This window comes from Scyliorhinus canicula, chromosome 16 (genome assembly GCF_902713615.1).
Source record: "Scyliorhinus canicula chromosome 16, sScyCan1.1, whole genome shotgun sequence".
NCBI lineage: Eukaryota > Metazoa > Chordata > Chondrichthyes > Carcharhiniformes > Scyliorhinidae > Scyliorhinus > Scyliorhinus canicula.
Window position 1 is genome coordinate 110,895,149 of NC_052161.1, and position 23,289 is coordinate 110,918,437.

The window sequence follows — 23,289 nt, forward strand, 5'->3', positions numbered from 1 at the left end:
GCAGCACGGTGGCACAGTGGTTAGCACTGTTGCCTCGAGGCACTGAGAACCTGGGTTCGATCCCGGCTCCGGGTCACTGTCCATGTGGAGTTTGCACATTCTGCCCGTGTCTGTGTGGGTCTCACCCCCACAACCCAAAGATGTGCAGGGTAGGTGGATTGGCCACGCTAAATTACCCCTTAATTGGAAAAAAAGAATTGGGCACTCTAAATTTATTTATTTTTAAAAGAATTAATTCCCCCCTTTTTTCTTTGTTTCTTTTGTGGTCTGTTTACCAATCTCTTTGGCCCTGGAAGACTGACTTTTATCCAATCTCTTTTGTCTTCCGCTCTATCACAAGCCTTCTTTTTGTCCTTGTTCTGGAAGGACAAAATGGAGTTTTGAAGGAAGAGAGGGGTTTTCATTGAAGCTTATAGAATATGGAGAGGCCTAGATAGAATGGACGTGGATAAAATGTTTCTACTAGTAGGAGAGACTTGAACCCAAGGACACAACTTCAGGCTGAAGGGACGATCCTTTAAAACTGAGATGAGCAGGAATTTCTTCAGACAGATGGTTGTGAATCTGTAGAACTCATTGCCGCAAAAGGCTGTGAAGGCCAAGTCACTGAGTGTCTTTAAGAGAGATAAATAGGTTCTTGATTAATAAGGGGATCAGGGGTTATGGAGAGAAGGCAGGCGAATGGGGATGAGATATATCAGCCATGATTGAATGGTGGAGCAGACTCGATGGGCCGAATAGCCAAATTCTGCTCTTATATCTTCTGGGTTCATGGTCTAACTCTATCTTCCCTATAGATTTTGCCATAACCTGCTGAGTAGTTCTGGCAATTAACCTTCATGGAACCATTACCTCAGGATATATTCAAATGTGCGCCCAATGTCAGAGCCGTAAGACTGACCTGAAATTGGGCTGTGGGCTTCTGGTGGCAGCTCATTGGTTTGGGGGTTTCTGAGATGGTTCAACTGCATCACCAGAGTGGTCTTGGGTGAGATTTAGTGGGGTGGGGGGCAGTAGGATAATCAGTGACCAGCAGCGGAACCACTGAAATAGGAATAGCGTTCCTGTCCCTCACGCCTCTATGTGAAGGTAAGTATTGAAAATAATTAGTAATATGGTAGATGAATTTCAGTCCAGTGTGATACTAGGTATGTAGTCCATACTGGGCGGCACGATGGTGCAGTGGTTAGCACTGTTGCCTGACAGCGCCGAGGACCCAGGTTCGACCCTGGCTCCGGATCACTGTAACTTTGGAGTTTGCACATTCTCTCCGTGTCTGCGTGGGTCTCACCCCCACAACCCAAAGATGCGCAGGGTAGGTGGATTGGTCACGTTAAAGTGCCCCTTAATTGGGAAAAAAAAGAGTTATGTAGTCCATATGCTCCAAATGGGATCAAACAGCATGTCAGTTCAGCTGTTCGCAATGGGCATGGTACAGATCTCAACCAACCAGCCCGTGCTTGCAAAACTGAAAACACAGTGTCCAAATTTAGATGTCATTCTATGATTGAACAACATTGGCTATATCTGCGTGGGTCTCACCCCCATAACCTGAAGATGTGCAGGGTAGGTGGATTGGACACACTAAATTGCCCCTTAATTGGAAAAAAATAATTGGGTACTCTAAATTTATAAAAAGAGAACAACATTTGCTAAATAACCCTCAGTATGCTAAGAATTACACTGACAATCAAAGTACAGGAAAGAACCAGTGCACAAATTGCACCTGTTACAGCTAAACAAAATAAATGACAACCATTCACTGGTTCATTTCTCAAGGCAATACCTTAACTAATCAGAATCAAGCTGCCTCGTTTGAACTTCAAACAATGCTTGGCAGTTAACTGTTAGCCACCATCAACTTGTGCATTCTGCATGGCAACGTCTCTACCAATCAGAGTCCAAGCAGCTTTCTCTTCTCATTCAGTATAATTTTGTTGATTTCCCTTACATTGTAATCTTGCAAATTTCCTGCTGAATGCAAAATGTAAAGCTTCAGCAAAATAAGTCTCTGATCTTCAGCAATATTCAAAAAGAAAAAAAATTCTCTAGCCTCTCTTTCAGCCTCCAGCCACCCAGTTGAAGACCTGTGTCTTAGATTGCAGATGGAACTGGTGAGGGAAGCAAGGAGGAAGCAAGAGGTGAGAGACTTCATAAATGTGAAAACGAATGGGAATCTATTCTATAGAATCCATCAATAGAAAATGAATTGTTCAGTGTGAGATGGAATCCAGTGAGGTGCATGAGTTAGTGGAAGACAAGTAGAAAGTACAGATGATACTGTTCAATGTTCAATAAAAGACATTGGAGAGAAAATAAAGGCCAATTTGGTTAAAAGAGAGATAAAAAAAATAACATCATAAATAAAAGATTAGTGTTAGAAAAGTTAGTTAAACTGAAGGAGGACAATGTCCAAGGACAATGTCCAGTGTCCAGGTATGGCACGGTAGCACTGTGGTTAGCACAGTTGCTTCACAGCTCCAAGGTCCCAGGTTCGATTCCCGGCTTGGGTAACTGTCTGTGTGGAGTCGGCACGTTCTCCCCGTGTCTGCGTGGGTTTCCTCCGGGTATACCAGTTTCCTCCCACAGTCCAAACATTTGCAAGTTAGGTGGATTGGCGACGCTAAATTGTCCTTAGTGTCCAAAAGGTTAGGTGGGATTACTAGGTTCCAGAGATAAGGTGGAGGTGTGGGCTTAGGTAGGGTGCTCTTTCCAAGGGCCAGTGCAGACTCGATGGACCGAATGGCCTCCTTCTGCATTGTAAATTCTATGTCTTTGACCTTGAGGGACACATTGAATGATGTTGAGAAAAGTGGGGGAAGTATTAGCAGAGGCCCTAGAAATTATATTTCAAATGCTCTATTGAGAGTGAAAGTGTGTCGAAGGATTGGGGATTAGCCAATATTCATTTTCAAAATGGATGACAGAGAAAATGTTGGATTTTTAAATTAGAAATGAAATTATTAAATATGTAAGTAAAATTAGCCCACATGAGATAATAATTAGATTCCCGGAAGGAAGATCATGCTTGTCAAGCCTGACCTGAGATACCTGGGAGGATTGCAGTGAATGTAGTATACATGAACATTCAGAAAACCTTCGACAAAGTACCACACTAGAGACCAATGGATGTCTGGGCCACCAGCCAAGTATACATAATGAGGCTTGGCTGAGCGCCCCAAAATTCTATTAGTCTGAGCACCAGAGAAAACACTGCTTGATTCCGAGCTCTGTCTCTCTGATCTATGCTGCCACTTGCACAATGTTTACTCACACAAGGTTGAGACTTTTCAAGCGCTTGTAGTTTAATCAATTGAAACTTTAAAGGGACTGCATGATTGATGCTTTTATTAGGCTGTAGTAAAGTTGATTTTTTTTCAACAGAGCAAAAACTTATGAATTTTCTTTCTCAAACTTTTTTGGCACATCCTCTTGTCACTATATGGTTCAGTGATTCTATACAGTGTATAGCGAATCAATGGGCATGGAAGTGCCACAGCTTGGCATATGGGCAATGAAAAGCCAGGGGGAGAGGTGGAGGGGCATAGCTTGCAATGAGGGGCATGAGGAGTCACAGGAGTTATTTGGCAGGGAGGCATACATTGGGATAGGGTGCATGAGGAATCATAGGGTGATTGGGTGTATGAATGGGAATAGATGGACTGTGAGGTGTGTGTGTGAGGGGCTGTGAGGGCTGGAGAGCCTTCCTGCTTTGATTTTAACTGGGACCAAGCCTCACAGCACCGAGGTGGACATTTTAAAAGCCCGACATGGCATCCGGCAGTCCCTGTGGCTGTATCCAGTTTGTTCCCCCTGTCTGCTAGCCCAATGCCATTCTGCACCCACTCCCTCATAGTGAAAATCCCGTCTTTGCGGATACTTTCTCCTGAAGCGGGCGGGCGAGCCGGGACTTTCCATAACTCCCGCCACCCACCCCAAGTATGCAAGTCCAGGCCAGTGTCAACATTTAGGAAGAGGCCAGGTAGGCATTTGGGGAAAACGGGATTAAGGGGAGATGGAAACATATCAGACACTTGAGGCGGGATTCTAAGTTTCTGAGACTAAGTAATAACGTTGATGCAGAATTCATGGACTTTCGCGACAGAAAAACAGGTTCCAAACCTGGGTCGATGGAGGAGCTAGCACCGGCACCATGTGGAGCACAATCGATTGCAATGAAAAACCGTGCTGGAGTTGTCGGGTCTGTGATTGACACTCGGGAGGTTGACACAAGCTGCAGCTGCACATACATGTTACAATCCCCACACACACTCATCCCAGCCAACAAGATGGCACTGGTTGTGCTGTAGCGCACCCATACAGCTGATGTGTCGGCTGGGGCTAGAGGGCACCTAGGTGGGGTGGCCTGGGGGACACTTATTTGCTCCGTGGCCCTAAATTCGTAGTGGGCTGCTGCGGCAATGATGTTCCGTGCCTGTCCAGCCCAACTTCACAGCCCACTTCCTGCCCACCCCTCACTACTCCTCCAGGCCCTGGCAGAAGACCCCGGCTAGCGGCACCACTGTCAGCAAACTAGAGTGATGTTGGGCATTTTCAGTAAACATTCTCTCTCCCTCAGCAGCCATGCTGCCGCCTTCAGGATCTTTAAAAGCACAAGTGAACCGCGCCGTCGGGTACGTGGCCCATCAGAGGCGGAGCATCACGGAGGCCCCAGAGAAAATTGGGTCAGGCCCACTAATGATATGCAAACGGTGTTTACTGTACGTGCGTTCCGGAATGCATTGACGCTGCTGTCGAGGGTGACGGAGAATTGCGATTTGGCGTCAAATCGGCACCCGCTGCGATTTTAGCATCGGAACCTATTCTCCGCCCAATTGCATTTTGCGATTTCCCCGTCAGCCAATGGAGAATCCAGCCCCTGAGATTAGGTTGCTCCCGTGGAGCATAAACAGCGCCTCAGAGTGGTTGGGTTGAGAGCCCTGTTTCTGTGCTGGGATTTCTATGTAATTCTATTGAATTAAAGCAGGAGCTGTGGAGAAAGTTAACCTATTATCTGCCTCGCAAGAGCAGTACTCCTAATCCTATCTGCCTTAGCCTTTCCGTTTTCCTACAATTAATAAGAGTCAAGACCCCCAAACCTGTTGTCACCTAAATCTCTCTTTATCTCTGACCACCAATCTTTCTCCTCAGCTTGGCAGTTCGAGGATTAAGTACTGAAGTTGAGTCAAAACAATACTTTTAAGTAAAGCATGATGATAAGACAATAGAGTGTGGCACAGCACTGCTGCCTCAAAGTGCCAGGGCCCCGGGTTCAATTCTGGCCTTGGGTGACTGTGTGGAGTTTGCACTTTCTCCCTGTGTCTGTGTGGGTTTCCACCGGGTGCTCCCTCAGTCCAAAGTTGTGCAGGTTAGGTGGGGTTACAGGGATAGGGCAGGGGAGTGGGCCTAGATCGAGTGTTCTTTCAGAAGATCGGTGCAGACTCGATGGGCCAAATGGCCTCCTTCTGCACTGTAGGAATTCTATGATTCAATGCGGCAAAAGACACATTATGGACTAATTCAGGAAGCTTTTCTTCAGGCGGTATTTAATGCTACTAAAAGCAAAATCTCTGGAACCTTTCCAAGCCATTTAGAAGCTGTGATGTGGAGGATGTCAGGCCCCCGGGGAGCTGAGCTCGTTCTATCTGCGCTGAAGTATGTATTCACTATGGTATATTTTACCACATTTAAAGCCACTCTATAAATGCAATTTGTTGTCAGTGCTGACTTGTGATGTCGGCCGCTGACAGCAACATCTTCCAATTGACTTAGGCCATAGCCCTAAGGTCCAATGAAGACCCCGGTGAGTCTGCAAGCGGTACATTTACTGTTGGCGTCAGCTGGACCAAGCCCACAGGTCAGGGCTACGGAGCCGGCAGTGAGAATGGCACTGAAGCAAACACAGAAACAACTCTGGGTTGCACTGAGTGACCTCCTCATCCGTCCTTATCTGGCTGCGCTCTTGAATCTTGCTGTTATCTGGCACGTCAGGCCCTGACCTGTCCCCTCGCCTCCTCCGCTGGAACAAGTCACCATTGTTAATGAACTCCGGTGAAACTTTGAGCACCTGCTAACATGCCGGGGACAAGCTGCCTGTCTCGCACAGGCGGCACGGCCCTTTATTCCCTGCTCCTAATCTGACACCTAGATTAATAAACTGCCAAGATAAGAAGGTCGAGCGTGTCTCTATAAATGTTGGGGAAGCGGGGACTGAACAGCAGAGGCAGAGATATGATTTCACTCGTGGTTGCAGCTTTGCTCCTGGCTCGTGGTAAGCATCACTGGCCTGAGGCTAGACCGAACGCTGGTTCTAGAATTTAATTGATAATTATTTCTTCGTCCACCCCGAAAGATGCTGCCTCCTTGCTGAGGTGTGGCACAGCCAGCCTTCTGGAATCTCACCCAAGTGGTCAGTCGCTGTGTATAATCCCAAACGGGGTTCATCAGCGAGATATTCAATCGGGGAGGGGTGGGGGTGGGGTGGGGTGGGGGTGGGGAAGGATCACATCTGAACCTGACTCCAAGATCAGTTATAATCCTGAATGGGTCTCTGGCACAGGAAGTGGGTAGCTGGCTGGAGACGGGAAAAGATCAGCTTGTCAGTGGGGGATGGGGGAGGTTGCTTGGGAGGGTCAGGGGGGGAGGGTTGTGGGATTAATCCAGCGCAAGGAGGAGACTTTATTTTTATTATTCGTCCATGGGATGTGAGCATCACTGCCAACGCCAGCAGTTACTGCCCACTGCCTTTGAGAAAGTGCTGGCGAGCTGCCTTCTTGAACCGCTGTGGTGCAGGAGGTCGATACACTCAGAGTATTGTTAGGGAGGGAGGTCCAGGATTTTCACCCAGCGGCAGTGAAGGAACAGCAAAAACATTTTGCAATCAGGATGATGTGCGGTTCGGCGGGAAACCTGCAGCTGGTGGCATGGGCCTGCTTCCCTCGTCCTCCCAAGTGGGAGAGGTCGCGGGGTTTGGGAGGAGCACACGGCTGCCACTGTACACTGGTGGCAAGGGCAGTGAATGTTTAATAAGCTGGATGGGGTGCCAGTCAAGTGGGCTGCTTTGTCCTGGATGGTGTTGTTGGAGCTGCACTCATCCAGGCAAATCCATCACACTGCTGGCCAGTGCATTGCCGATGGTGAACAGGCTTTGGGGCGTTAGGAGCGGAATTACTCCCTGCTTCTGGCCTGCTCTGGTATTGTTCAGTTTCTCGTCAATGGCAACCCTCCCCCCAGGATGTTAATAGTGGGGGGAATTCAGCAATGGCAATGCCATTGAATTTCATGGTTATATTCTCTCTTGTTGGAGATGGTTTTATTGTTTGGAACTTCTGTGGCGCGAATGTAACTTGCCACTTGTCAGCCCAAGCCTGGATATTGTCCAGGTCTTGCTGCATTTGGAGATGGACTGCTTCATTATCTGAGGAGTCGTGAACATTTGTGCAATCATCAGCAAAAATCCCCCACTTCTGACCTTATGATGGAAGGGGGGCCATTGATGGTTGTGCCTCGGACCCTGAAGGACTCCTGCGGCGATAGTCCAGCTATGAGATGATTAGCCTTCAAAATCCACAGTCATCTTCCTTTGTGCCAGGAATGATTCCAGCAACCTGCTGACCTCACAATGGATGACTGAGGCCCAGGTCAGAATTCCGTTGGGATCCCACTGACAATGAATAGCGTTTATACCTGATTCCAATGAGCAACCCATCCACTGACAAAACCAGCATCAACATAACTGAAGATGAGCCACAACTGAGTGGGAAATGGAGCTGGTCCACTTTAACTGTTCATCTGCTCCTTTCCCAGGTGTGTGGGGTGAGTCACAATTGCCCCCTTTGTCTCTACCTGACACCTGCATACGAATGCAGTCCCTGGCTAGTGATGAGAAATGGCAATCCTGACATTCCTGTCTAGCTCACTGGCCCAGAACTGCCGTAGCCTGGCTGGATGGGTTAAATCAGCACACACTGACGATGGCGCCCTCCTGGTTGGTATAGCTCAGTGACACACCGGCTAGTGCAATAACTCGCCATGAGCGATCTGAGGCATGTCAGCACGGAAAGTGGACTCAAAACTGGGAGTTCAGAGACAGCTGTCAAACAGTGGGTACTCCCAGCCCAGAGACGGAGCACCATCCCTCTTCAGCGCCATTTTTGTAAAGGGAACCCCCCCATAAGGCCAGAGGGAAGATGCAGGGGGCTGGGATTGATTGGTTGATTGGACGGGTCTTTCAGTGAGCCAGCGCCGGCGTAATTGGCCAAATGGCCTCCTCCATGTTGTCTGATTCCGCCCATTCTGTGACTCTGTGCAAAGTTTGTTCTAAAATGCAGCTTGGATTGAAGGTGAGTGCTGTCTGTGTTGCAGCCTATGGATGCGGTTCTCCTGCTGTTCCACCTATGACCTCCAGGGTTGTGGGAGGGGTGGACGCACAGCCCCACACCTGGCCGTGGCAGGTAAGAGATACTTTTCCACATCCTCAAAGAAACAGAAACAAAAAGACATCGGCGGAGTTTCACGTAAATTATTCGATTTTAGGTTCTTCCGCTCCCTCCCCCACGTGCGGATGTGGACCACTTGCCATGTGGAGTCCCAGTTATCAAATCCTCTTCCCGCTATTTTTACTTGTGAACTAGTTAGCTTTGGTGCTTTGTTGATCATAAACATGATCTCCCTAATCTGTAACCGCAGATCAATTGGTGTCGCTTAGACGCAAAATTAATTTGTAGATAAATTGCTTACTTGTGAACATGCTATTTAACTGGGAGGTTTTACCACCTCCGCTGCGACCTCTTGATCATTCCTTAATTATTTCGACATAAGATTTCAGCAGTAAACTGCATGGAGGTGAGGTAGCGCAGTGGTTAGCCCTGTTGCTTCACAGCGCCACAGTCCCGGGTACGATTCCTGGCTTGGGTCACTGTCTGTGCGGAGTCGGCACGCTCTCCCCGTGTCTGCGTGGGTTTCCTCCAGGTGCTCCGGTTTCCTCCCACAATAGTCCCAAAATACTTTTTAGGGGAATTGGACATTCTGAATTCTCCCTCAGTGCACCCGAACAGAAGCCGTAGTGTGGTGACTAGGGGATTTTCACAGTAACTTCATTGCAGTGTTAATGTAAGCCTGCTTGTGACACCAATGAAGATAATTATTATGACCCCGCCTCTCCCCCCTGGATATCTGTGAGCCTGCTCCAATGGCAAGTGTATAACCCTGGGGACAATGAGTAAAAACAGCGATTTACACCAATTCTCCATGGTTTCCATCATTACGAGCATTTGGAAGAGGAGCAGGAACAGACCATTCAGCCCCTCGAACATGATCCACCATTCAATCTGACCATGGCTCCTTTTCTTCCCCAGCTTTATTTTCCAGCCCGCTCCCAGTATTCCTTGATTCCCAGAGAGACCCAGAAGCTGTCTGTCTCAGCCTGAGGTACATTCAGTACTGGAACATCCGCACCTCTGTAAGGTTGAGAATTCAAAGATTCACAACCCTTTGCGTGAAGAAGTATCTTCTTATCTGAGTATTAAATAATCGGCCCTTTGTTCTGAGATTGTCCCCCTGTGTTCTAGATCCGCAAGCCTCGAGGAACGCCCCTGTTCAGCCCCTTCAGAATCTCCAAAGCGATCACCCCTCACTCACTCTTCCAAACAACAGAGTATTGGCTCAGTTTTACACAGCCTCGCGTCGCAGGACAATCTTCTGCCGACGTTACAGTGGGCGACCTGGAAAATTCCACAGGAATTCCCGCTCCCCCACTTAATAGCAGACAACCCAAACGCAAAACCTTTGTGCTAATTCCCATCCTTGTGTTCAAATCTTTCCGCAGCCCCAACTCCCACCATCTTGTAAATTCATCCCAGGCCCCCCACACTGAGATCTCTTGTGCCTTCTCCAATTCTGGCCTCTTGCACCTACTCAATTTCCATTGCTCTGCCTTTGCTGGCCGTACCTTCAGCTGCCGAAACCCCGGGCTCTAGAATTCTCTGCTTTCTCCTCTCCACCTCCCTACTTCTCTCTCCTCCTTCAAGGCCCACATTAAACCTATCTCATTGACCAAGGTTTCGGCCATCTATTACTTACGTGACCTGGTATCAAATTTTGTTTGACCGTGCACTTGTAAAATACCTTCAGGTGTGTTAGTTTGTTCAAGGTGCTTCATAAATACTAAACAGTGGACTGCATTAGAACATGAGCAATTTTCTAAATAAGAACAACACCGCCATCTCCTGGTGGTTAAACAACACCGCAGCACCAGAAGGTCCATGCATCAAAAGTGACTAAAATTCTTCCATCTTGACGTCTGGTGTCTGTTTGATCCAAGGGTGTGGGTGATGCTACTCCAGGCGATTGATTGCCAATTCCTAATTGCCCTGCAAAGGTGTTGTGGGCCTGCATATCCACCGTCAATCACAGAACTTTGGGAGGCATTACTGTCATGATCGTGTTAGCTAGGGAATTCCATGATATTGACCCCGCCATGATGAATGGGAATATATGTCTAAGTCAGGATGGTGCTCGATTTGAAAGGCTGCATGAAGTTGATGGTAAGCTCACAATAATGTTGCTATTGTCCTCCCCGGTGATTAGAGATTGAGGGAGGGAGATGCGGTTGACATATCCTTGTCCAGTTGTTACAAGATACTCTGTCGGAGAGGGTGCATGTGGGGGTCATGGTGGTAGAGGGGGTGGAAGTTGAGTCCAGTGCTTCCATCGCTGATCAAGTGAACTGCTCTGTTCTGGATGGTGTCAAACCTCTTGAGCGTTTTTGAGTCTCCACCTGTCCATCACAGTCCTGACATGTGCTCTGCAGAAAGTGAGGCTTTGAGGAATCCAAAAATGACTCACTTGTTGCACAGTTTCTGCGCTGCCAACCCGTTGACCCTGCCCAGTTAAGCTTCTCGGCAGCGGTGGCCCCATAAGGCTGATGGTGGTATTGGCGAAAGTGAGGAAAAAACATTTCGGCCACTTCTAAGACATCTCCCTGTATCCAATTATTTCGAGAACACAGGGCCAAATATTGCTAAAAGCAAATTCCTGCAGGTGCGGGAACCTGAAGCAGAAACAGAAAATGCTGGCCCATATCAACAGGTCTGACAGGGTCTGTGGGGAGAGAAGGAAGCTAACATTTCGAGTCTGGATGACTTGCAAATTCATGGGCGTACCCCTAATTATTCAGGGAACCTTAATATGTAGATTTCCCTCCAATAAGAAGGATATAAAAACAAATTTACACTGTGGGGTAATGCCAACTACATCTGTGGAGGTGAAGGTTAAAAGCAATCCGCAGTCACCTGCAGCAATGGTGCTGGAAGATAAGCTGATGTTGAAGACCGGGGGAGGGGATACGCTGTCTTCTTTCTGTCTATGGTCCTGAATGTGAAAATTCCCTGGATTTCCAAGCTACTGCATGATGACATTAATGTCACGAAATATGACAATGGCCATTTTGGGTTTTTTTGTGGGGTTTGGGGGAGGGCAAGGGTGGGGGGGTGGGGGGAATTTCAATTTCAAATCCTGCAGCATGATTTGTTCCTTTTGTTTCGCATGCACCAAGGTCTCTCTCCAATATTTCAAAACTGATCATTGGGCCCACACTTGTGGAGGATCCCTCATCGCAACCAACTGGGTCATGACTGCTGCTCACTGCATCAGGTGAGTTTAGTCACTAATAGCTCGACGGTTGACAGTTGCCCGACACTTCATTTCATTTCAGCTTTCATTGCTTTCCATTTTCATTCAGGACTCTTCTAAGCTTCCCTCTCTTGTTCCTCCAAAGCTGTGTTTGCAACATCCCGCACACATCATTTGTAACCTCATCGCTTTTCAATCAAGACCCTGTTGCATGGTTTGAGATGAAGAGATGGGGGAAGATGATATTCATCGTGAGGGGGCGAGGAGGATGCCATAGATCGGGAGGGTGGAGCAGAAAGGGAACAGTAATTTTCAAAGGGGAATTGGATATACTTCAAAAAGGAAAAGCAACCCAGGAGGGAAAAAAAAATGATTAAACGGATAATTAAGAATACTGGTCTGAACTGATCTTGTATACGTTAAAATGGAACATCAGTAAAACAGGAAAAACAGCTGCGCAATTCAGCGGGCTTGAGTTGAATGGCTGCAGCGCCCAGAAACACCCGGCTATTCGACGCCACTTTGCCGTTTTTCTGGACCTCGGGGAGATTCTCTCCGCCTAGGCCGCACGCAGAGTAGCTTGCCAACAGGAAAGGCTCCTTGCAGATCGGGGTGCCATTTTGGAAGGCTGCCCCGATCTTCCTCCTCCCCCTCCCCCTTTCAGACCCCTCCCTCTTTGTGTGACCCTGCCTCCCCCCCCCCCCCCCCCCCGTCCAACTTGTGGAGACCCCCGGGAATGCCCCCACCACCCCACCCTCGACTTGGCAAGACAACCCGCCTGGGTCTGGTCAATGCAGTGCCAACCTAGCACACGGGCACCCTGGAACTGCCAGCCTGGAACCCCAGCAGGGTCAACTGGGCCCCCTAACAGTGACAAGGTGCCTAGGTGCCAGAGGGAGAGCCAGGGTGCCAACTTGTCCAGTCCCCGACCATCAGGGGTCTTCAATGGCGTGGGAGGCCCCCCTTACACTCCCGGGTGCCGTTACACCTGGCCCACGTTTGTGTGGGCCAGTACTCTAACGAGGTCTCCCAGGCGTGGCTGGTGAATCCCAGGTGCCGGGTGAATCCAGGTATTTAAATTCTGCTCATTTAAATATTCAGAATCTCGAGAGACAATTAGAGCATCACAAATCTCGAGTGAGAGGCCTCTCGCGAGATTCAACGGCCTCTTCTCAACACCAAGTCAGGCGAGACAAGGCCGCTGAATCGCACCCAACAATACTGGTCCGAACTGGTGTTGAATTCTTCAAAATGGAATACCAATAAAATGGGGAAATAAAAATACTGGTCCAAACTGTTCTTCTCCTTCTGAGAAATAAATTGCTCTGGGGATAGAGCAAGAGCAGGGAAATTAGATATCTCTTTCAAGAGCCAGCACTGACAAATTGGACTGGTCTTTATCACTGCTAAATGATTCCCTCTCCTACTTTTACTTATTCTTCCCCAGGACCTCAAAACTGCAGTAAACTATGGTTCGCCCCCTTCCTCCTCTAATTGAAATGCTTTTAAAAGGCTCCTCGAAAGCCTCCTTCTGTGCTGTAACAATTCTGTGGATTCCTTTGGCGAAAAGGCAGGGGAATGGCACTGAGTCATGTTGTTTGTTTGGAGAGTGGGTGCAGACACGATGGGCCAAATGGCCTCCTTCTGCACCGTAACAGTTCTGTAAATCTGTGTAAACCAAAGTGTGGTACAAGACAACTACTACCCTTTGACTAATCTCGTCTTCACATCTACTCTTTCCAATATTAGTGGGTCCGACATGATCGCCCCATATCCCCATTATTGATTGAAGCAATGTCCGTCCCTTGCACTGAAAGCCCTGATTTATTTTCCTCTTTAAGCAAGAACAAGATGTACCGGGTGGTGCTCGGCAAGCACAACCTCAAGACTTCAGAAATGGGATCAGTTACAGTCGAAATTGCGCCGCAGAACATGTTTGTCCATGAGAAATGGAATCCGATTCTCGTTGCTCTTGGGTAAGCACCAATTTAGTTTCTCGCACTGAAGAAGGGGTCTTACGTCCCAATATAAGTCCCAATATAAGTTAAGTCCAAGGGGGTGGGATGGTGAGGGGCTGGGGGGGGGGGGGGGGGGGGGGGGGCTCCCTCTCGACAAAATATTTTGAGTTCCACATCATTCTTCCACCTCTCTTGGACCACTTCAAAGTCCAATAACTCTTTGTGGGTTTGTGCATTAACTGGACAACATTGCCCCCAACTTGCGTGGTAAGAGCACTCGTATAACACTCATTCAGACTCATTTATCAAAGGGCCCTCACAGTCCCAGGTGGGACTGCGGCCCATCGATCTTGGCTGGATTTCAGGAATAACTGGACAGCATCTCTGAACCACCGATTATTGTCGTCTCCATGAATCTGGTTCCGATTTCTTTTTTGCATTTAACAAGTGTGTAGCAGCTTTGGCCATCCCATAAGTGAGCCAGGTAGGTTTACAGATCTCCAGCTGGTCAACTATGCAGACTGCTCACTAATGGTGAAGTGGTCGACTTATTGCCAGGAGGTTTTTTTTATCAAATAGGTCCAACCATGTTGACCAAAGCCCTCATGGATAGGATGGTCTTAGCTGGACAAGTAATCGGATACCACAAGCCTTTCACATAGTGAAATCCTGGCAGCATTCTGACACACGTTGGCCTTCATTGCGTCAACTTACATTTAAACTATTTTGATTGAGGCCAGCGGGATGTATTCCTACGGGAAGAGGGTGTGCGCTTAATTCCTCACAAACTGAAGCCCATGGGATTGGTGTAAATCCCCCAGTTGCCTGAATTGTCGACTGTTTATGATGGGTTTCTCCATGCGTGGAGACACCCTGCTGACCAAGGTCTCTAACAGGACATTGTCGGTGCATTTCGGGGTGGGGGAGTTTCAAGCTCAGTTGGAACAACAGTCCTTTTCCTGAAGGCTCACTTTGAGCCTGCTGCCTGAGTTGGTGGGGCGGCTTTCTGCTCAAAATGCTCATTTACTGCACTGCAGTGTTTGATCAAGCTACAAACTAGTTGTCGTGTGACTGACGAGATTCTGCGCAGTCCTCTCTATGTAAACGGGATGAAATGTATTCCCACAGTGACAAGACTCCACTACCCTTACAAGCAGAAAATTAAGTATTGCGGAGAAAAAAAAGGACAACTTTTTGTCAAAGCTTTTGGTCTAGCACTCATCAGAACAATTTTCAAGAAAAGACGATAGTGACATTTAAGGGGCAGCTTGATAAAAACATGGATAGGATGGGAATAGAGGGATACGGACCCAGGAAGTGTAGAAGATTGTAGTTTAGTCAGCCATCATGGTCGGCACGGGCTTGGAGGGCCAAAGGGCCTGTTCCTGTTCTGTACTTTTCTTTGTTCTTTGTTGTTCCAAACATAAAGGGAACAACAATTTATACTGAATGAGAAGAGAACGCTATTGGTTGGCAAGTGGACCTATGATTGGTAAAGGCGTTTCCTTAGAGAATCCACTAGTTGATGGGGACAGGCAGTTAACTGCCAAGCATTTAAAAACCAGGCAGCTTAACTCAAATTCATCAAGACATTGCTTGAAAAATGTCTTTTTTTTTTCCAGCAACACTCAAGTTCTGTTCTGTCAAATGACTATAAGGAGAAAATTAAGTGTAACTACTGCAGTGCTTTAATTTTGCTCATTTCTTACATCCCTTCCCCTCCTGGCAATACTAGGTTATGTCAGGGTACAATTCCACAAGGACCAATAGCTCTGTGGCAGCTCAACCAAGATAATATTTGTCATGGATGAGTTTTAACAATGCGGATATATTATTTTATCATGTGCTGTCGTCTGGACACAAGCAAGAGGTATTATTTCCAGGAATGGGAACCTCAGTTTAGTTTAGAGGTCCCAATAGCAGTGACTTTTTTTAACCCAAATTCCAATACCACATAGCACAACCTTTATAGAAATGGGCTCAGTGGTTTTTGCAGTCTGCTGTTCCAGGAAACCAAACTTCCTGAAGATTCTCTGGCGAGGCCATTACAATTTTTTACATAACGGTTAATTGTAAATTCCTCCAGGAATATTGTTCTCTTAAACATATTATCTTAAATTTCTATTGCTAAACTCCAGTGTTGACCAGTGTCTTTTGATTCAATCCAACAGGTATGATATTGCACTCATCAAGCTTTCCAGTCCTGTGACTCTGAGCAATTCAGTGGAGCTGGGCTGCATTCCTGCTCCTAATACAGTGCTTCCCAACAACTATTCCTGCTTTGTAACAGGATGGGGTCGCCTCTATAGTGAGTGGTACACAAAGTATTTTCTTTGTACGGATGCTAACATTGGATTTTTCCAAAGAGCACTCTCGAAAATTCAGCACGCTGTGCCCATATTGTTTCATCCCCAGTCGAAGTAGAGAAAGACTACGATCGCGAAAGGAAGTGTTATTCTTTCTCAATATGTGCATAAATGTCACATAGGACTTGAGTAGGCCATTTGACCATCAAGCTTGCTCTGCCATTCAATAAGATCATGTTGATCTAGTTGTGGTCTGAACTCCACTTTCCTGTCTGCCCCCACCTCCTCGCATAATTCCTGACTCTCTTGTCTATCAAAAATCTATCCAACTCAGCTTTGAATAGATTCAAAGATCCAGCATCCACTGCTTTCCGGGGGAAGACAATTCCCCTGGACTAACCACCCTCGAAGATAACCAGAATGCTCCTAATCTGCCTTAAAATCTTACTTTTAAGTTATGTCCCCTTGCTCCAGTCCCTCCCACGAGGAAACACTCTCCCAATGTCCCTTCCTATCAAAGTCTTCTTGGGATCTAACATTTTTCAACATGATCACCTCACATTCTTCCAATCTGCTCCACTTTTCTTCAAGGGATAGGCCCACCATCCCAGGAATAAGTCACGTGAAACCACTGCCAACTTGTTTGTATCCTTTTTCAAATAAGGAGACTAAAACTGGACAGAGAACCCTGTGCAGCAGCTCCCCTACATGACAGGCGGTGTGCTAGAAAACTTAGGAATATTTGGGATTGTTACTAATGGTGGAGAATATGTGCGTTGAGAACACATAAGCAATGTGGAACCACCCCTTTGCATGTAATACTGCTCACTGTTCAATATATGTGTCCAGTGGTTTATAGTTTGAACCCCACTGATAGATTCACTTCACTTACTGATGACAAGGAGATTGTGTCCAAAGGTGCTAACAATCCACTGGGGTGCAGTGGCAAGAGTTCTTTGCTCAGCTCCTGGGTGAGGAAAGGATTAAGCTCGGCTGTATTCCTGCCCTCAAATGGAAACGTAGAAACAATAGGCCCTTTTGGCCCTTCAAGCCCGCACCGCCATTCGTTATGATCATGGTTGATTAGGCTCAATAGCCTAATACACTGCCAACACTTACCAAGGTTGACACATGGATAATAGCGCCTTGGCAAGTACCCCAAAGAGTCAACATCTTCAGGAAAGGATGGGAGATGATCTTTTGAGATTTTCTTTTAACAAGATAGCCAACTTCAACAATCTCAATTTGGTTCTCATTGCAGCGAATGGCCCCATTGCTGACAATCTCCAGCAGGCTCTTTTGCCGGTGGTAGATCACGCAACATGCGCCAAACTAGACTGGTGGGGGTTTGCCGTGAGAAAGACAATGATTTGCGCTGGTGGAGATGGCGTCGTTGCGGGATGCAATGTGAGTATTTTGGGAAGGGATGCACAACCACACAATGGGAATCCTAAGGATAGCTTCTGTTATTGAACAAATTGGACGAAAGGCAACGCAAGATTCAAACAAGTGTAAAGAGAAGAAAACACAAAACAATGAACTTGGTTTCAAAAGTCGGGGGGTGGCAGGAGAAGGGCAGGGCCAAATGCAGCAAGAAGCTCCATAGTTTTAAGGGCCAGGAAAAGAATAGCTAGAGTTGGAGACGTGTGATGAGTTTGTCGAAGGTTAGAAGGAAGGCTGAAGTGCCTCATGGTGCTGAGGACCCAGGTTCAATCCCGGCCCCAGGTCCCTGTCTGTGTGGAGTTTGCACATTCTCCCCGTGTCTACGTGGGTCTCACCCACACAACCCAAAGATTGCAGCGTAGGTGGATTGGCTATGCTAAATTGCCCCTTAATTGGAAAAGGTTTTTTTTTAAAAAAGGCTGCACGTTGACAGTGCATTTAGTTTTAGTGGAATAAACATTAAGGGAGGAACCACAAACCCTTCCTAAATTAGGCAACAAAATTGGTATTATAAAATATAGAATGCTACAGTACTTGAGGAGGCCACTCGACCCATTATGTCGGTGTTGGAAATAGAAGAAATGAAGCTTTTTTCAACTAAGTTAATATCCGCGCAAGCATCCACACCACAGGTTTATGCTATCACTCAAGGAAAATCCCAAATAGAATGCTTTCTGGTCAGTTGATTGATGGTTGAAGACATCACTGTCCTCTCCAGTCTGCGGAAATACCATTTCATTTGGGTCGATCTCCCATCTAGAATCTTATGGAGTTGGAATTTCTCTTAAGGTGATGTAGGCATAGGCGGCACAGTGGTTTGCACTGCTACCTCACGGCACCGAGGACCCAGGTTCGATCGTGGCCCCGGCCACTGTCAGTGTGGGGTTTGCACATTCTCCTCCGTGTCTGTGTGGGTTTCGCCCCCACAACCCAAAGATGTGCAGGGGAGATGGATAGGCCACACTAAATTGCCCCTTAATCGGAAAACTATAATTAGGCACCCTGAATTTATTTTTAAAAAGATGCTGTGGGCATGTAGATTCCATCAGCAGCCATCAAACCTGCCTTCTGAGTTAGAAAATGACAGATGGGTAGCAAGGCATGGGGTCAGATCAGGTCAATTGGACAGTGCCTCAGGCTAATAAGACCCGACTTCATGCTGTTACAAGCCAAATAAAACTAGGTCAACTAATATCTCATAGCATTCCAACAGCCAGCCGACTATAGGCGCGACTTTGTTAAAATAAAAGGAGAAACCCACCCACTAACCTTTCTCAACAGGGTGACTCTGGTGGACCTCTGAACTGCCAGGCTGTTGACGGAACCTGGGAAGTGCAGGGCATTGCCAGTTTTGTATCCAGCTTGGGTTGCAATGCCAAGAAGAAGCCCACTGTCTTCACTCGTGTTTCGGCCTATAATGACTGGATTACCCAGGTACGTTGTAGATACAGCTGTGAACGGCTGATATTATGGATGGGACAAATTTTCTGGATGAGGTGGTACAACAGAATTGAATATCCCTGGGTGTTCAAATTCACCTTATTGCATTAATATCCTACGCTAATACTAAGGTGTGTAGTCTTCGAAACGTTTTGAATCAATGGCACGGAGATGGGCCCTTCAGCCCAAACTGATCCATGCCAACCAAAAAGCCCATCTAAGCTAACCACATCTTGTTTTTCCTCCTCTCGCTATCTAATGTTGAGAACAGGGACATATAGAGGGACAACTAAAAAGGAGCAAGTCCAGGATAAGCCTCTACTTAGGCATTGGCATTCTGTGAAGCGCACTCCATATGGATAAAAAAAAAGTTGTTCTTTTAGTTCAGTTAAACATGTTGGTCTTTACTATGTGTAAATTTCAAGCGCCATTTCCAAGGTTCTTTTGCCAAAATTCTCTGCAGGTCATGCACCGGGCATTGACGCTAGCTGCAAATGACCTGCCTGGAAATCGGGGTGGGAGCAGTCATCCAGCAAGGCTGGCTCAGAAATCAGTGCAATTTGGGAACTGTAACCTCAGTAAACCAGGAAACTCCAATGCTAATGTTTCATGACTCAGAGTCTTGGTCTCGCTCATCTTCAGCGAGGAGAAATTAGTACTGGAGACAACAACATGAGTTAACAGTAACCAACAATATTCTGAACACAATAGTGGAGAAGTTTTGAACAGGATAACAGGTGGAATGAGATCACGTGTAGGTAAGTACATTAAGCAAGGATACTGTTCTTAAGCGCGTCGTCAAATTAAGTATCAAGCTAATTAAAATTCTCTGACCCAATTCCTCTAATTGTGTCAATGGTTTGACTTTAAAGTTAATTTATTGCCATTTCTGTTCTGCAGTACACTTGGAGCATAGCTTCACAGAGGCAGTAACCCTTTGTGCCTTTCCCAAGTGGTGGTCCTTTATACTTCAGCCCAGTCAGTGAGCAGTGATGGCCTATTCAACCATGAAGCACATTGCATCTTCATGCAATGATAACCCAATTCACATTCTAGCAGGCATCACTGATCAGGACCAGAAGCTGTGTGTTTATGTTTGCTTGGAATTAATTAATACAATTCTATATAGACAGATAGGCGTTTCTGTGGCCGCGAAAACAGGAGGGAAATCAGACAGTCATTGTTCACATTGGCATAAATGACATAGGTAGAAAGAGTAGCAAGGTCCTGCAACAGCAATTTAGGGAATTAGCTAGAAGATTAAAAAGCAGGACCTCTAGGGTAGCAATCTCAAGATTAGTCCCTATGCCACGTGCTAGTGAGACTCGGAACAGGGATAGTGCAGTTGAACACTTGGCTAAACTGGTGCAGGAGGGAGGGCTTCAGTTTTTTGGATCACTGGGATGTCTTCCAGAGAAGGTGGGGCCTCTACAAGGACAGGTTACATATGAACTGGAGGGGCACCAATATCCTAGTTGGGAGGTTTGCTAGTATGGGTCAGGTGGGTTTAAACTAATGTAGCGGGGGGGGGGGGGGGGGGGGGAATCAGAACAGTAAGCTAGCAAATTAGAGACTGGGGATGAGTATGGTACCAGGGCCAGGCTGGCTAAGAGGAAGGGCAGGCTGGGGGAGGTCGAACTCAGTGGGCCTGGAGTGTATCTGCATCAATGCGCGGAGTATAACAGGTACGACAGATGAACTTAGAGCCTTGATTCATGCACGGAACTTGGATGTGGTTGCTGTAACGGAGACTTGGTTAAAAAAGGGACCGGACTGGCAGCTAAATATTCCAGGATATAGGTGTTTAAGGCAAGACGGCGGGGTTGGGGAGGTAAAAGAGGTGGGGGAGTTGCAATACTGGTTAGAGAACATATTGCAGTTGTACAGAGGGATGACACCATGGAAGAATTAAGTAACAAGACAAAGTGGCCGCGATTCTCCGCACTCACGACGGGGTGGAGAATAGCGGGCGGCGCAAATGTTTACGGCGACGCTGGTCCGACGCCCTCCCACTATTCTCCCCCCCCGCCACGCCCGCCCCCCGACACGAATCGCTGCACGCCGTTTTTTACGGCGAGCAGCTATTCTCCCCTGGCTGATGGGCCGATTTCCAAGGCCTTTACGGCCGTTTTCACGATTTTTAATACACCTGCTATACCAGTTCGTGAAAACGGCCGCAAAGTGCCGTTCTGCACAACCATGCCACCGATTGGCACGGCCGCGCCAAGGGTGGCATGGGCCCGCGATCGGTGGGCACCGATCACGGGCAGCGGGTCCGATTCCCGCGCACTCTTTCTCCCTCCGCCGCCCCGCAGGATACGTCCGCGGGGCGGCTGAGGGGCATTACGGACCGCGCATGCGCGGGTCTGATGCATATGCGCGGGTGATGTCATCCGCGCATGCGCGGGTTGGAGTCGTCCAATCTGCGCATGCGCGGCTGACATCATCATATGAGTCAGCCGTTGCTAACATTGGCGTGCGGGCTTAGCAAAATTCGTTAAGCCCGCGATGCCAGATTTCATGGGGCAGCGATGCTAGCCCCGACCGGGGAGCAGAATCGGGTCCCGGGAGGGGGCGCGGAGGCTGCCGTGAAACACGGCCGGTTTTGTGGCAGCCTTCACGACTCTCCACCTTTGCGGAGAATCGCGCCCAGTGGGTTGAACTCAGAAACAGGAAGGAGGCAGTCACTATTATGGGGGTGTACTACAGGCCTCCCAACAGCCCATGGGAAGTTGAACAGATATGTAATCAGATTCTGGACAGATGTACAAATAATAAGGTTGTTGTAGTGGGAGACTTTAATTTTCCTCATCATTGACTGGAAAACCTTTAGGACTAGGGCTCTGGATGGTGAGGAATGTGTCAAATGCGTCCAAGAAGGTTTTTTGGAACAATATGTGGATAGTCCAACTAGAGAGGGGGCTATACTGGACCAATACTAGGGAACGAGCCCGGCCAGGTTACCAACGTTGAAGTGGGAGAACATGTAACGAGCAGTGACGACAATTCCATAAGCTTTCAGGTACTCATAGAAAAGGACGAGTGTTGTCCTAGGGTTAAGGTGCTAAATTGGGAGAAGGCTAACTACAACCAGATTAGGCAGGATTTGGAAGCTGTTGTTTGGGAGAGGCTGTTTGAGAGTAAATCCACATTTGGCATGTGGGAGTCTTTTAAAGGAGCAGTTGATGGGAGTGCAGGACAGGCATGTGCTGGTAAAAAGGAAGGACCCAGTGTGTGCGTGGGTTTCCTCCGGGTGCTCCGGTTTCCTCCCACAGTCCAAAGATGTGCAGGTTAGGTGGATTGGCCATGATAAATTGCCCCTAGTGTCCAAAATTGCCCTTAGTGTTGGGTGGGGTTACTGGTTTATGGGGATAGGGTGGAGGTGTTGACCTTGGGTAGGGTGCTCTTTCCAAGAGCCGGTGCAGACTCGATGGGCCGAATGGCCTCCTTCTGCACTGTAAATTTTATGATAATAATACAGGAAAGGCATGAACCATGATGACCAGGGAAATTGAGAGTCTTGTCAAAAAAAGGATGCATACTTGAGGTACAGGCAACTAAAAACAGATTAAGCACTTGAAGAATACAAGGAAAGTAGAAAAGAGTTCAAGCAGGGAGTTAGGAAGGCAAAAAAGGGGTCACGATCCTTGGCAGACAGGATCAAGGAGATTCCTGTGCAGTATTGTTCTTTGTTTGTCTAAACATGTTCTGATTGTGTGGGTTTTAAAGCTCATTCGGCTGACAACGGTGTGAGGGGCACATGTTTTGCAAAACAGATTACTCGAGATGAATATCCAAAATTGCCATCTCCCTCAACACCGCAAGCATCAAGACATTAAATAGGCACTGCGGATCTGTTAGTCCCACACAATTGCTTTGTGAAAGTGTTGATTCTGCCACAATCACCCTGAAGCTATTAACTCTGCTCAATCCCACAGACAATGGCAAACAACTGAGTGAGTCACAAAAGGGGTGCACGATTCAAAGTGGATTGTCTCTACAAATCAATAAAGAAATTATTTGCTTCTATCTGCTTGTTTTTTTTCTCCCCTTCCCCAAAATTGATAGTTTATGCAGGTCAAATCCAAATGCACACCAGTCCTATACCACAGAACATCTAGATTAATCTAAAATCCATAGGCTTCTATTCTCGTTAAGCTAATAGCATGCAAATCACTAAAGCACTGCCCTCACTTTTGACTAGTTAATATCCATTCAGGTCAGCTCCCTACCATTCAAAAGGTTGCAAACACGGTGGCAGTGGTTAGCACCGTTGTTCCACAGCACCAGGGACCTGGGTTTGATTCCCGGCTTGGGTCACTATGTGTTCAGAGTCTGCACATTCTCCCCGTTTGCGAGGGTTTCCTCCGGGTGTTCCAGTTTCCCTCCACAAGTCCCGAAAGGTGTGCTTGTTGGGAGAATTGGACATTCTGAATTCTCCCTGAGTTTACCCGAACAGGGACCATAGTGTGGCAACTAGGGGATTTTCACAGTAACTTCATTGCCGTGTT

General features: G+C 47.4%; 1 protein-coding gene across 3 annotated transcripts; it reads left to right on the forward strand.

Annotated features, from left to right (window-relative positions):
- The first annotated feature begins 1,590 nt into the window (after positions 1-1,590).
- Positions 1,591-22,807, forward strand: LOC119950641 (chymotrypsin-C-like). 3 transcript variants are annotated; one of them, XM_038773250.1, is made up of 8 exons: positions 1,591-2,141; positions 8,365-8,453; positions 11,555-11,652; positions 13,473-13,607; positions 15,761-15,897; positions 17,157-17,302; positions 18,620-18,772; positions 22,717-22,807. In XM_038773250.1, exons 2-8 carry the CDS (start codon positions 8,397-8,399, stop codon positions 22,732-22,734), a joined length of 744 nt encoding a protein of 247 aa, XP_038629178.1. In that variant the 5' UTR covers positions 1,591-2,141; positions 8,365-8,396; the 3' UTR covers positions 22,735-22,807. The 3 variants fall into 3 exon arrangements, with proteins under 3 accessions (XP_038629178.1, XP_038629179.1, XP_038629177.1); XM_038773251.1 differs by lacking the exon at positions 1,591-2,141 and adding an exon at positions 5,725-5,803; XM_038773249.1 differs by lacking the exon at positions 1,591-2,141 and adding an exon at positions 6,088-6,271.
- The last annotated feature ends 482 nt before the right edge of the window (positions 22,808-23,289 follow it).

Coding starts and splice junctions, on each gene's coding strand:
- LOC119950641 (XM_038773249.1), top strand. CDS start 6,193: ATGTTGGGGAAGCGGGGACTGAACAGCAGAGGCAGAGATATGATTTCA. Junction 6,272..8,364: donor AGCTTTGCTCCTGGCTCGTG/GTAAGCATCACT, acceptor TCTGTGTTGCAG/CCTATGGATGCGGTTCTCCT. Junction 17,303..18,619: donor GCGTCGTTGCGGGATGCAAT/GTGAGTATTTTG, acceptor CTTTCTCAACAG/GGTGACTCTGGTGGACCTCT.